At 36.9% G+C, this 14733-nt stretch overlaps 2 protein-coding genes and 1 long non-coding RNA gene across 3 annotated transcripts; 1 reads left to right on the top strand and 2 right to left on the bottom strand.

Annotated features, from left to right (window-relative positions):
- Nucleotides 1-1930: 1930 nt before the first annotated feature.
- LOC139866618 (uncharacterized mitochondrial protein AtMg01250-like) lies at nucleotides 1931-2260 on the bottom strand. Its single transcript, XM_071854908.1, has one exon. The coding sequence runs from the start codon at nucleotides 2258-2260 to the stop codon at nucleotides 1931-1933; it is 330 nt and encodes a 109-aa protein (XP_071711009.1).
- An 887-nt stretch (nucleotides 2261-3147) lies between these two features.
- Nucleotides 3148-5151, top strand: LOC139866620 (uncharacterized; the record flags this gene model as incomplete). Its single annotated transcript, XM_071854909.1, has 7 exons — nucleotides 3148-3263; nucleotides 3374-3435; nucleotides 3589-3640; nucleotides 3899-4010; nucleotides 4107-4205; nucleotides 4292-4419; nucleotides 4503-5151. Coding segments are annotated over 7 exons (1218 nt in total), but the record flags the coding sequence as incomplete, so codon positions are not given.
- A 7042-nt stretch (nucleotides 5152-12193) lies between these two features.
- On the bottom strand, nucleotides 12194-13352 carry LOC139865897 (uncharacterized). Its single transcript, XR_011765155.1, has 3 exons — nucleotides 13230-13352; nucleotides 13006-13133; nucleotides 12194-12912 (listed from the first exon to the last, which is right to left on the bottom strand). It is a non-coding gene; the product is annotated as an uncharacterized lncRNA (long non-coding RNA).
- Between the last annotated feature and the right edge of the window lie 1381 nt (nucleotides 13353-14733).

Below are 14733 nucleotides of genomic sequence, written 5' to 3' on the forward strand. Positions count from 1 at the left end.
TACCTCTGACATCTGATTCTTATGGCCGTTTTTGTCCTTTGAAAATTGTCATTTTCCCTTGTTGAATAGCTGCAACTAAAGGCCAATTACTTCTGAAATTATCCTCATTACCTTTAATAAGCTTGGAAGTTGACATGTCCATTAAAGAAGAAAGTATTTAATCTTTGACCATTTGTCATTGATTACCAAAAGAGGTAATTACAGATTTTGTCTCTTGACAAACCATTATCTTCCAAAATCTTCATCAACCTTTCTTAATCACTTGTCATTTAGCTTATGGGAGTTTCTTTCTTTTTAGAACATTGTTACAACTTAAATGAACTAGTTTGAACATAATTATTCTTGTTACATCTTGACTAGGCTTGAGCTAATTACATTTTCATACAAATAATGATACATAAAATCAATGGGAGAGCAACTCTTTAATTGGGACTTTAATGACCATTATTAGTATGTTTAAATGACACTATGGATTAGGATAAAGAGATATGACACTTGAGTGTTTTAGCCTAAATCAAGCTTAAAGTGTCATTAAGATGTCAGTAGGTGTGATTAGTAAAAATTAACATCTTTTGGTTCAAAACTATTTTGAGATCAAAAAGGGCAACTATTATAAGTGTGTTTAAAAAGGTTTCATAAATTATAGATGCCTCAAAGTGGTTTATCTTAAAGTGGATGAATTTGGTAACAGAGAAAACTGCGATCGGGCTGTGGTCGTCCGTGAAGTCAGCCGTAGATTTACAGTTTTAGAAAATCTTGAAGTCGTTGATACAGGACACACACGGTTGGTTTCACGGTCGACCGTAGTACAGCCGTGTAGCATTTTTACCAAGATAATTGCTTATGTGTTGGTCTTTTGCTAGAGATAGTTTAGGCTTATGAACTCATGTCGTCCTACATAAGATTAACTACTAGGTTCTTGTGTGTCATCACCAAAACAAAGTGATTAACCTTTGAATATTATGATTTGAATCTTAACCCACACCGTTTTCAAAAACAAAACAACTAATCATGTTACATAACGTTTCTAGCTCATCCAAAGCTCGGCCTGAAGGAGGTCTTGTCCAACACCATCGTAATACATTTTCTGCTCCGTTTTTTGATATTCTATCTCGAACTGTAGCAGCTTTCACTGTTTCTACTTGATACAACCTCTTGAACTTTTCTTTTAATCTTACGCCACCAATCCATTCGTCATCTCAGAATGAAGTAAGAGCACCATTTCCAACAGATTTGACAAAAGATTCACTGAAAGGAATTCCCATGTTATCCAAGTTTTTTCCTGCACAAATAATTTCCTTCCATGTACCACGATTAGAGAAATGACGATGAGAGGAATCAACATCGAAACCACCGCATGGACCGTATAAGCTCATAATGACCTTGGCCCATAAAGAGTCGGATTCAGTGTGAAACCGTCATCTCCATTTCCCTAATAAAGCAAGATTTTTACATTTTAGAGATCCGATGTTTAGACCTCCCGAATCAAAAGGTAATAACACTTTATCCCATTTATCCCACGACATTTTTTTGTCGGTATTGTTCCCGCCCCCAAAAAAATTTCTCTTCACACGTTCTAACTCATTAATGACACACGACGGTGCACGATAGATTGAGAAGTAATACAATGGAAGACTATTTAAAACCGACTTCACCAAAGTCAATCTTCCACCAAACGAAATCGCTCTTGCTTTCCACTCCGATAATCTCGAATTGAATTTTTCTATGACCGGTTTCCAATCACTAAACTTTTTCATATTAGATCCAACCGTTAGGCCGAGATACGTAAATGGGAGTTTCCCCATTTGACACCTAATTTGATCAGCCATCCTTTGAATCTCATCATCTTGAACACCAACCCCATAAATCATACTTTTTTGGAATTTAACTCGAAGACCCGAAGCAAGTTCAAAACACATCAATATCTTCATCAAGTTTTTAACATTTCTTTTGCTCCAATTACCGAAAACATAGTATCATCAACGTATTGCAAATGAGTAATATTAATTTTGTCTTTTCCGACTTCCACACCTTTGAAATAACCTATCTCGAAAGCCGACTTGGTTAATATATTTAAACCTTCCGAAGCAAGAATGAAAAGAAAAGGAGAGAGGGGATCGCCTTGTCTAACCCCTCTACCCAACTTGAATTCTTTTGTGGGAGGCCCGTTAATCAATATCAACACCGAAGCCAAATTTAGGCAACAGAGAATCCATTTTTTCCACTTGTCACCAAACCCCATACTCGTCATAACCTCCATTAAAAAAATCCCAATTTAGACTATCAAACGCCTTTTCGAAATCCACTTTGAATATAAAGCTCTTGAGATGTTTGTTTTTAAGATAATTTAATGTTTCATTTGCAATCAACACCCCATCAAGTATAAACCGTCTTGATCATCTCATAGAATAAGAATGCAGAAAATAAAATACAGGGATGAAACGGGCAAAAAGTGAAAAACACAGTGACGAAATGGGCAATTTTGTCTATTTATAATGATGAGAGGGAGATAGCAATTTACTTGCCCTATGGCTCTCTTCCAACAGCCTATTTAAAATCTGGTCAAAAATAAAATTCGACCGTTAACCACGTCTTTAACCCTAACCCTAGATAAAATACCAATCTCAATGCCATACCATACCATACCATTTCAAAATATTGTAACAGCTTATATCTTGGTAACAGCTTCTGAAATCATAAAATAGAAATGGCTACTCAATATTACTTTCAAGATATCGAATCAGAAACTGACACTTGCGATTCTGATGATTCTCAGCACGACCCAACCTTTGATATTCGATCTACATTCTCTAATCTTTCCATCATGAAGAAATCTAGATCTCGGTATGTATATTCTTAGTTTCATTGTTTCCAACGCATTTTCTCAGAAAATTTCTGCTTTTTAATTTTATTTTATATTTTCAGAGTTTCTGGGAAAGTGATTGAGGATGATGATTGTACTCAGATCGACGTGCTTGAGTTTGATGTTAAAGACCAGAAAAGTTTTGAGATTGTTCAAAAGATAGTTGAAGGCTATTCAGGAAAATAAAACTTTTTTTTTTTTTTTTTTTTTTTAATTGATAGACGAAGAGAACGTGTGTGTTGAAATGCCTGAATGAATTTTTTGTTTTTATTTTTTTATGGGTAGGTGGTCAACTGGAGAAACTGAAAGTGGAACAATGTAAGCTGTATCTAAGAAAACACGGTTTAAGATTAACGGGCAAAAAAGACGTCCTCATTCACCGTATTAAGGAGCACATTAGGTAATACAGAGTACTTTTCGAATTCACAATGCTTTTGTTCTTATTCCTTCGATTAATCTATAACCGTTGTAATATTAATCTGGAATATTAATTATTATGTGTGGTACCAGTATTGTGAACGGTGGGGGAGAACATAAGTATCCCGCATCCAGTTTTGTTATGAATTGTAAAGGTACGTCATGCTTTATATTATAAACCTCAATTGTTTGTCTTGTCATTCACTATTACTCCGTATAATGTATCTATTTTATGTTCTGTTTCTGCTTTTCATCATCTGTTTCATTTGGTAAGTCTACTGACAAGTGAAGTAACTCAACTGGTGCAGGTGATGCATGCACTGGAGATGTTGTTATGTTTGAACAGAATGTTTATGAAATGTAAGTATCCATTCGTGAATACAACCATGATACATTTTTATATTTATTTTGTAAGACTATTATTATTATTATTATTATATTATTATTATTATTATTATTGCTATCCCAACAAGTAGATGAAACCAGACAGTCGGACACCATATAAATGGAACTTTGATGATTGAAATGTTTTATAGCCTAACAAATATATCGCCTTCTGCCAATGTTTAGTCGGTTGATATTCATCGAAGATATTGTTTACATTGTTTCATGTATTAGGTTCAATATTGCTTCAAGAAGTGCAAGTGGTCCTCCTTGTGGCACGAGGGTTGTAGCTGGTAGGATTGTTAAAGAAAGCTATGGTGCTGCTAAGCAACAACATACATTTACAGTGAGCTACTTATTCTTTAAATATATTAATTGCAGCCAAAAGTTTCTAATTCTTGTATATCTGTAAGTTTCTGAATTCTATTGTTAAAATTGTTAGATCGAGGTTTTATGGAGCAAAGGAGTTAAACCACTCCCTCCCCTTCATCCTCTACTCATCAAAGGCCGAAACCTATATAGGTTAAAGACAATGAGGCAGGTCTGTATGCTTTTATTTCACATTGAAATTCTTGAAAGTTACATAGCTTTTGACCTAAACATGTCTAACATGATCTTAATTCATAGAGATGGGAAGATGAAAGTCAAAGGGAGAAAATATTATCTGAAAAACATTGTAGAGGTAATGCAGCACGAACTAGTAGGGAAGCTCGTCTTCAAGAGAAGGAAGCAAAAAAGGCACTCAGGGAAAGCAGGTAGACCAGCTACGTTAATTATGAAATAAGAGTTTAGCCTGTGGCAGCACAAAAAACAATCTTGACAAGTTATTTTATCTCAGGGCATTAAAAGGGAAAATCCAGAATGACAATGAAGAGAAGACTAGGAAGACATCTCCACCGCGTCCAGTAATTCATTCGAGGTACCCTACAAAACAGGATTCACAGAATAATTTAGTTCAACATGCAGGTGCACCATTTAAAGGGGTTTTAGGTAGCCATCCGTTAGCCAGCATGGTCCATGATCATCACGGAGGTTCATATAAAGAAAACGTTAACTCTAACGTTATAAGAGGTCGAGGGGAGCCAAATGGTTCCTTCAAAAAAGGGGTTTTAGGGAGGCATCCGTTAGCCAACATGCAGGTTGAACAAGAGATGAACTTCCATCCTTCAAGATACTATGAAAGGAGGCATGAATATGATCACGAGACAAGAAACTACCGTTCACATAATCGACCACCAAGCTATAGTTTGCAGCAATACAACAATGGTGGCCATTCACCAAGAGGACACTATGAAAGGAGGCACGACTATGATCACGAGACAAGAAACTACCATTCACATAATCGACCACCAAGCTATAGTTTGCAACAAGACAACAATGTCCATTTACCAATAGGGGGGCACTATCAGGGACACAAGCAGCAGCTGTGCAGATATTATGCGCAAGGAAGGTGCCACTATGGAACTAATTGCAGATATCTGCACTAATTGTGCAGTAATCCAACTTTCATTTTAGGAGGCATTTATGTTGGAAATGATCTTTTATGACTAGAGGCTGATTTTTTGAGTGATGGAAGTGTGCAACTTGCTTAAATTTGAAATTTAAAGCACTGTCTTGTACTTTAACATCCAATTTTTCAATATCAGAAGTCAGTTTTGATAAAGTCAAGTTTGCTTTAAATGCAAACCCGTTTTCTTTAAAAATCAGACGTAAAAGATTATGAAAGAATAAGATGTTTATGAAATGTAAATTTCGATCACGACCAAGAATAAGATTCAATCTTATTCTCCGTATGTATGCACTCAAGGGCTGTTACATGTTTGGGGCTCCTTATGTTAGAATAAAGCACAAAAGTCAACAACGGTCAAATTACCATTTAAGGTAATTTAACCTTAGGATCAGAAGATGCACACTTCATCACTTCCTATTAGAGACAAGTCACAAGATCACACTAACAGCCAAGTTAACGGGTCAACTGCAGCCTGCACTTCCACTTTTGTAAAGGGGGTTCCAAAAGTCTAAATGGAGCCATCCCTAAAGTAGAAAGAGCCGTTGCACATCTTTGTATATATAACCTTAGCTGTATAATCTCATAAATCCAATTCAATTTGTAAAAATTAATCAATAATCAATACAAAGATCAGATTAACACTTCAGATTATCTTTTTTATCTTTTGAAACATGGTATCAGAGCGAGTGTACTGATTCTGAATCATAGTAACACTTCAATGGCTCAATCATCTACCATTAACAAAGCCACCATGTCTAAAATCGACGGTAGCTCAAAATTGAACCGAGCTGCCATGTCAATTTTAGACGGTAGCAAGTTCAATAGCCCACAAGATGGAAGAACTTACCTGGACGCTTTATGTCAAAAACCTCCTTGTAGTGAATCAAGGGCTGCCACCACCGACCACCATAGACCACCACAACCTCTGAGGTGTGTTTATTGCGGAATGCAAGAACACGCAGTAATTAACTGTTTTAAGCTTATTGGGTACCCCAATTGGTGGCACAAACAACAACGTGGCGGAGCTATGATGGCAGAGGCAACCGGCGTCAATCATAAAGTCACCGGCGGCAACGACACCACAAGAGGTAAAAATCTATCCTTTAATTCCTGGTCTTTGCTAGGATCGACCAAAAGGGTGAAAGGGATAAATCCCTTAAACCCTAATTTGAAACTTCCTATCGATCCATCAGTCAAAAATCCCTATTCCTTGCAAAAACCGACAAAAAGGGTGGAAGGGATAAATCCCTTAAACCCTAATTTGAAACTTCCGATTGATGAGAGGAACCAGAATCGTTTTTATTGTCTGCAATTTCTAGATGAGATTGTAGAAGAAAGCATAAATGGAACAAGCCCCAAAGATGAAAAGGCTGTATCTGGTTATCATGCGTGTACAGTAAAAAGAAAGAGAGAGAGGTTAATAAATAAAAGAAGTAAACCAACCCTTTTGCAAAAGTCACGGATGGTTTTTAAATAAAGAAAAAAAGAATTCTTTAATAAATAAAAAAAGGAAAAAGGATGGTGTGGACTTGCAACAAGTGGGCTTGAAAACAAGTGGGTTTGGTAAAAATAATATGAATGGGCTTATAAATACAAACAATTTGACCAAAAATATTCAAGCCGAGACCCAAGACTTTTGTAAACCAGCCCAAAACACTATTTTTAAAAATCTAATCAAGAGCTCGGGTTATACCGGAAAAGCTAATATGATTTCAAACAACGAAAAGAGTAATGAATGGATTTTTGATTGTGGTGCTACGCACACCATGAGTTTTGAAAAATCCGACTTTTGTTCCGAATCAAATCCTCGGGTTAATAAAATCCAAACGGCCAATGGAGGAGTTGTACAAGTTGAAGGGGGTGGTAGAATTGAAATTACTCCAACAATGAAATTGTCTAATTGTTTATATATTCCAACGCTGTCTCATAAACTTTTATCCGTTAGCCACGTTACAAAAGAATTAAATTGTTCAGTTTTGTTACACCCCACTTTCTGTATCCTTCAAGATATCAGGACTGGGGTGATTATTGGACGTGGTACTGAACGGGGCGGGTTGTACTATGTGAACGAAGTAACCCAACAAGGTACCGTGATGCTTGCTCATGGGACACTTACGAGGGAAGCTTGGTTGTGGCATAGAAGGTTGGGTCACCCTTCTGCCGGATACTTACATGCTTTATTCCCTAGTCTTTTTAAATCCAATATTAATTTAAACTGTGAGACTTGTATTTTGGCCAAAAGCCATCGAAATACTTTTAAACCTAGTAATACAAGGAAAGATATACCGTTTGCTTTAATCCATTCGGATGTATGGGGTCCTGCACCGGTCATTGGGGGGAAAAACTTCCGATATTTTGTTCTATTTATTGATGACCATTCTCGCATGACTTGGATTTATTTCTCACCCACAAATCAGAAGTTTTTGAGAAATTTTCTCACTTTTATAAAATGGTACAAACCCAATTTAATAAAAACATACAAATGTTAAGGTCCGATAATGGGGGTGATTTGTAAACTCATCAATGAAACTTTTCTGCGAAAATAATGGGATTATTCATCAAACCTCGTGCGCTCATACTCCCGAGCAAAATGGCATAGCCGAACGTAAAAATCGACTACTTTTAGAAATGACAAGAGCTTTATTAATTGAATCCAAGGCTCCGAAAAGTTTTTGGCCCGAAGCCCTTGCTTCCGCTACCTATCTTATCAACCGTTTACCTACTAAGGTTTTGGGCACAAAAACCCCTAGAGATACGCTTTCCCAATTCCATACCCTTCCGACCTCATTTAGCATTGAACCTCGAATATTTGGATGCTCGGTCTTCGTTCATATTCCGAAACATGAGCGTACCAAACTAGATCCATGTGCGGAAAAATGTGTCATGGTTGGTTATGGAATAAACCAAAAAGGATATCGGTGTTACAGTCCCAAAAGGCGTCATGTTTTTACCACAATGAACTGTGACTTTGTCGAAACCGAATATTATTATGATACCCAACTTACGAGCGAGGGGGAGAAAAAGGATGATGACACTCTAAGTTGGATACAGTGGACACCTAAAACTGATAATATCCAAATTCCAACACCAAATCCAAATCCCGAAAGTCCAAATCCCGACAATATCCAAAATCCAAATCCCGATAATATCCAAATAGAAACACCAAATCCCGAAACACCAAATCCCGAAACACCAAATCCCGAAACACTAAATCTCGAAACATCAACACAAGATTCCGAACCTCCTGAAACCTCCTCGAACAATGAACATCAAACCCACGAGGAACAAAATGACACTAATTCCGATGAAACCACCCAACGATATGTCCTACCTCAAAGAGTCAATAGAGGTGTCCCACCTAAACGATACTCACCAGAAAAAGAAGCGCAAAGGTCACGGTATCCTATGGCTAATATTGCACAAGGAAACCTATCCAGTGAAGCACAAAAATTCAACTCTGCTTTATATTCTGAAGAAATCCCAGCGAGTGTTGATCAAGCCATGAAATCTGAAAAATGGAAGAAGGCCATGGAAGAAGAAATGGAAGCACTCCAGAAAAGTGACACATGGGAAAAATGTGTCATTCCTCAAGGAAAGAAACCAGTAGGGAATCGATGGGTGTTTACTATAAAATACAAACCAGATGGTACCATTGAAAGATACAAAGCCCGGCTAGTTGCCAAGGGATATACTCAAAAATATGGAATAGATTATTCCGAGACTTTCTCTCCAGTTGCGAAGATTGATACCATCAGGGTTCTTTTCTCAGTTGCTGCAAATGAAGAATGGCCACTTCACCAATTTGATGTGAAGAATGTCTTTCTACATGGTGAATTAAAAGAAGAAGTCTATATGGAAGCTCCTCCAGGATTCTCCGGAAACTTCAAAAATGGGGAAGCTTGTCGACTTAAGAAATCTTTATATGGGTTAAAACAATCCCCACGGGCCTGGTTTGGGAGATTTACTTTATTTATGAAAAAATATGATTTCAAACAAAGTAACTCGGATCATACTCTCTTTTTTAAACGAAAAGGAAATTTAATTACATGCTTAATCATTTATGTTGATGATATGATAATAACAGGAAATGATAAAGAGGAAATTTCTAACTTAAAAATAAACTTGTTTAAAGAATTTGAAATGAAAGACTTGGGCAGACTTAAATATTTTTTGGGGATTGAGGTGTTACGGTCGCAACAGGGAATATTTATCTGTCAAAAGAAGTATGTTCTTGATTTTCTTGCAGAAACAGGTATGATTGATTGCAAACCAGCCGATACTCCAATGATTCCAAACCAGAAACTGTATATGGAAGATGATGCTGACCTTGCTGATAAAGGGCAATACCAAAGGATGGTGGGGAAACTCATCTATCTTGCTCACACTCGACCTGATATAGCACATGCAGTTGGAGTTGTGAGTCAATTCATGCATCAACCACAGGTTCACCATTTGGAAGCCGTAATGAGAATCATCAGATATTTGAAGAAAACAGCGGATCATGGAGTTATTTTTGAGAGACATGGACACCTAAAGACTCAGATATATACAGATGCGAGCTGGGCTGGAGAAAAAGGGGATAGAAGATCTACATCTGGATTCTTCACACTTGTCGGAGGAAATCTAGTGGCATGGAAAAGTAAGAAACAAAAAGTTGTATCTCTTTCAATTGCCGAGTCAGAATTTAGGGGAATAGCAAAAGGGGTTGTTGAAGCGCTATGGATCAAGAAGTTGCTGACAGAAATCGGTTTTCCTCCAAATGAGGCAATTCAAATCTTATGCGACAATGAAGCAGCAATTGCCATTTCAGAGAATCCAGTTTAGCACGATCGAACCAAGCATGTGGAAATAGACCGACATTTTATTCGAGAAAAACTAGATGGTGAAATCATCTCTCTCCCATCTATCAGATCAGAATACCAACTAGCAGACATCCTTACCAAATCAGTCAATGGAAGATTATTCAGTGAAGTGCTTAGCAAGTTGAACATTGGAAACCCCACTATTCAACTTGAGGGGGAGTGTTAGAATAAAGCACAAAAGTCAACAACGGTCAAATTACCATTTAAGGTAATTTAACCTTAGGATCAGAAGATGCACACTTCATCACTTCCTATTAGAGACAAGTCACAAGATCACACTAACAGCCAAGTTAACGGGTCAACTGCAGCCTGCACTTCCACTTTTGTAAAGGGGGTTCCAAAAGTCTAAATGGAGCCATCCCTAAAGTAGAAAGAGCCGTTGCACATCTTTGTATATATAACCTTAGCTGTATAATCTCATAAATCCAATTCAATTTGTAAAAATTAATCAATAATCAATACAAAGATCAGATTAACACTTCAGATTATCTTTTTTATCTTTTGAAACACCTTACTGTGCGCGAGTTCAATTCAAGTGTAGCTCAATCAGATCGAAAAGACTCAAAGAAGCTCCCTCTTTTGCATACCTGTCTACAACTGGACCGACTTTATATGTAGATAGATACAGAGTAATTGTTTTAAAATTGGTCTTAATTCTGATAACAAATGCCATGAAAGCAATATATAACATGACCTTATACTGAAGTAAAAAAAAAAAAATTTAGAATTTTGAAGTTACAAAACGCTTGATTAGCTATGGAATGATACAAGTAAATACATGACACAAAAAATCAAGCAGCCGTTTTTTCAAAAAGGTCCATCTTCCCTATAGAATATTCCTTCTCAAATAACAAGAATTCCTGTAAATTTAAAGACCTATGCTTCAGTCGAAAAGAGAGAGTCAAAAAGAATAACTAGAGTGAAAATAACCTGCAATTGGTTTTGACTTCTCAACTGAAGAAGCCAAATTTCTGAGCAGGCAACTAACTCAATCAACTCATCATAGCGCTCTGATGTGCATTACCAGACTCCATAAGAGAGACAGATACCTATACCTATACCTACATATATTAATAATAAAATAATAAATAGAAATTTATACAAGTCTTATCCCAAATCAAATAGAATGTAAAAATTTGTGTCATCCGGAACATTTGCTAAAAGGTGTACCACCTGCATACATCTAAGGATTACTTGTGGGATACAACACCTGCGACATAGACCCCTGCACGACATAACTTTTCCTCATTGGTGATAGCAAGCATCAACTAAATTCAATGTCTCCAAAATCTTTAGTGTTAGAGTATGGAGACATTTATACAAAACGAGAAAAAAAAACTGTTTCAACACTTGCACGGATTTTGCAGATTTCGGTAAGCGTGAAACAGAGAAAAACAGATCAAAAACAGAGCAAATTGATTGTGCGCGGTGATGGTGCGCGGCGCGCTCCCTGCGCGCACTAGAGAAGTTTTGATCAGAAGGCTTGCTCGAAGTTTGGGAGTGTGCACGGCGCGCACGTTTAAGTGTGCACGGCGCGCACGATGTCTGGCAGCAAGTGGGCAACTTGCACACATGGGATCCGATCTTGATTGATTCTCCTTTCACTTTAGGTGCTTAGTGGGTTGCTTTACACCACTAATTGTGGCTGTGATCATGTCATTAGTGGGTGTAAAGCATGGCTAGTTGGTTTATCTTTCATGATTACTAGCACACTTGAAGACCAAGTTGTAGTTTGGTTGGTTTCTTGTTTGCTCTATATATAGAGCTCATTCATAGTCATTGTAACACACCACTCTCAAATATTCAGTAAATAAACGATCTCTAGTTGGTCCGTGGACTAAAGCAATCACAACGATTGCATATAACCACGTTATATCTTGTGTCGTTCTTACATTTTCGCATTTATTATCTTTCGTTCATTAAGTGGGTTGAGTGATCTTGATAGTATCACTACTCGGCTAGTAATCTTGTAGAATTACTAGCGTTGTTTGGGTCCTAATATCCTAACATTTAGCACTATGTCATCATGTGATCTAAGTAAACTCATATTTTTTATTTTTTTATTTTTTTTGGGCAAAATAACGAGAACTTTTATAGAAACGGAACACGTTTTCAGAAAGAAAACGGTTTCAACAAGAAGTACAAAAGAGAGCCTCGATGAGGCTCGTACCTAAGAAGCGGCTACCAACAAACTATCTATACCGAGCCTCACCTACGTAAACCGAAACAAACCAAAACTGCAAGCTTACGAAAGTAACGAATAACAAATTTGAAAAACAACAATACATGAACATGAAACCGAAAGAAACTCAAATGTCCTTTATGAACACGCCGAATTTAGCCTTTTCTGCGCCTTGAATCATTCTTTCCTTTCGCTTTTGATGTTTCTTGTTCTTAACCGGGGGACGCGGGATATCACTAGAGTTAATAAGTTTTACCGTAGCCGGTTCACTCTCGGCCAAACATGTCATCATGTTATCAAAAGCCGCAAAAGCCTCGTCTGTCATATTAAGCTTTGTTGAACCTACAATGCCATTTTCGCTATTCACCTTACTGGCCATAAACAAGTTTTGAATGGCGTCCCCATAGTCCAAATCATCGTCATGATCAACGAGCTTCAAAGAACCCGAAGAAGAAGCAATGTTACTTCTTGAATGCAAATTCACGCCTTCGAAATGTCAAATAAAACAGCAATTAAACAGAGGAGCCTACAATTGTTAGTTTACATTTGATGCTGGCTGCAATAATTGCAGCAAGAACACCACCATCTGCAAGTTTTATTTTTGGGCCAAATCCATCAAACTCTGTCCCCAAGCACCCAAGTTCAACTTCCACAGAGCAACTGTCCTTTGCAGAGATAAGAAAAAAACATTTATCTGAATGTATGATAAGCATTAGAATCATAGAATCATTACAGTATAATATGATCAGATTTTGCATTAGATTTGTTGAAGTGAACATAAACATACCAGCAATTGACGATCCAACACAACTTCCTCGCCTACTGAAGAATAAAGAGCACTTGTCGGTGCTGTGCACAAGGTGGCATCTATTGATTAATAGATATGATCCTTCGTAGCGACCAACAATGGGTTTCCTTCAATTATTTGAATCAGCAATTACTTACGTGTGAAAACTTGAAATCAAAAGTAATACTAATAATTAAACATATAAATAGAGAGAATAAACTCACTTAAAAGCAGTGCCATTGATGACGAAAAATGTTTCCAAATCTACCACACTCACTTTCTGTTTTTCTTTATTCGAGACGTCTATTCCAGCATTTTCCAACTCAATTTGTAGCCAATTGCAGTAAGTTGCATCACATGAGTAGTATTCATTCTGGTGAACAACATACATTAAGAGTCTTCAACATAGTTCATAGTGCAGAATATATATCACGTTTAGAGGCTTACCTAATCCTCAAACTCTCTCAAACTATCAGTTGTATCTTTATCACGGTCCGTAGTGAAAATCACTCTGGGTAGAGAAATGACTTGTCTTTATTCTAGGATAGGGGAAGGATGTCAACATCCCCATACCCCACTTTTGTGGGATTGGGTTTTGTTGTTGTTGTAGTTGCAGTGAAAATCAAGGATTTTGAAGGATGTTTCAAAGGCTCGGCAAGTAAACTAAATAATGTATGAGCCCCAATTGGCATTGATGGAACCTTCCACATAGAAATTAGAGCAAACAGCCGAAACAGTACATTGCTGAAGGAAAAGGAAAAGCAGAGCCACTGAATAACCGTAGCTTTTTGAAGACTCTGCAACCTACATTGTGTTGGAAAATTTGGTTAAAAAGTGTGTTTTCACCAATATTGGACACTAATTAATATATGATGAGTAGTCAATATTAATGATGATAAAAATGGGTTTTGTAGCCCCTAACGAGGGCTTTACAATGAACTAAAGTGTGTCCAAAACAGAATAAAGGTGAATGAGATATCGAGTCTCAAAGTTGTGCGTTTAGTGCAAATTCTAAAAGGCTTTTAAGTTGCACTAAATTGGTAGTAGGTGGAAACTAAAAGATAGAGCTTCCATTATAAATAGGAGCCTCAAGAGTTTGTAGAAAATACACAAAATTGGGCAGCAATACAACACACACACACAATTTCTATTGTGCTCTCTCGGTTCAACATCAACGGTCTTCCCGTTCGACTATCTTTCAGGCATGTGTTCAAGTCCGGCAGTACGCTGCTTCGGACCGGTGTACCCTGGAACAGACGAAGAATCTGTTTAAGGGAATTGTGTCAAACACAAGCCCGGTTCAACCCGTTTTATAGTTTGATCTTTCTATTTTCGATTCATATGCTATCTGATTACTATATATATTACATAGTTGAATCTGAGTATTATGATTCATGTAAACTGTTAGAACATAATCTGATCATATCTATCAGTTTTGTTACTATATTTACCTACAATCTTAAACAGAGTATGTTCCCATGCGAAGCTGATATATATATTATTATTTAAATTGCGAGTAGATCTGCATATGGTTATTATAGAGCAGTTTATTATAAATTATGTTTATAAGCACTGTTTTGATTTATATCTGATCTGTTTTACTGCGGTGTTAAACCTAGCTGCTAATATGTTTTGTTAAAACGTGCTAGTAAAAAAGGTTTAATTGTTGTTAAAACGTGCTGATATATTCGATTGAATATATATAATCTGTCATTAATCGATAATATA

Source organism: Rutidosis leptorrhynchoides, chromosome 9 (genome assembly GCF_046630445.1).
Source record: "Rutidosis leptorrhynchoides isolate AG116_Rl617_1_P2 chromosome 9, CSIRO_AGI_Rlap_v1, whole genome shotgun sequence".
Classification (NCBI taxonomy): Eukaryota; Viridiplantae; Streptophyta; class Magnoliopsida; order Asterales; family Asteraceae; genus Rutidosis; species Rutidosis leptorrhynchoides.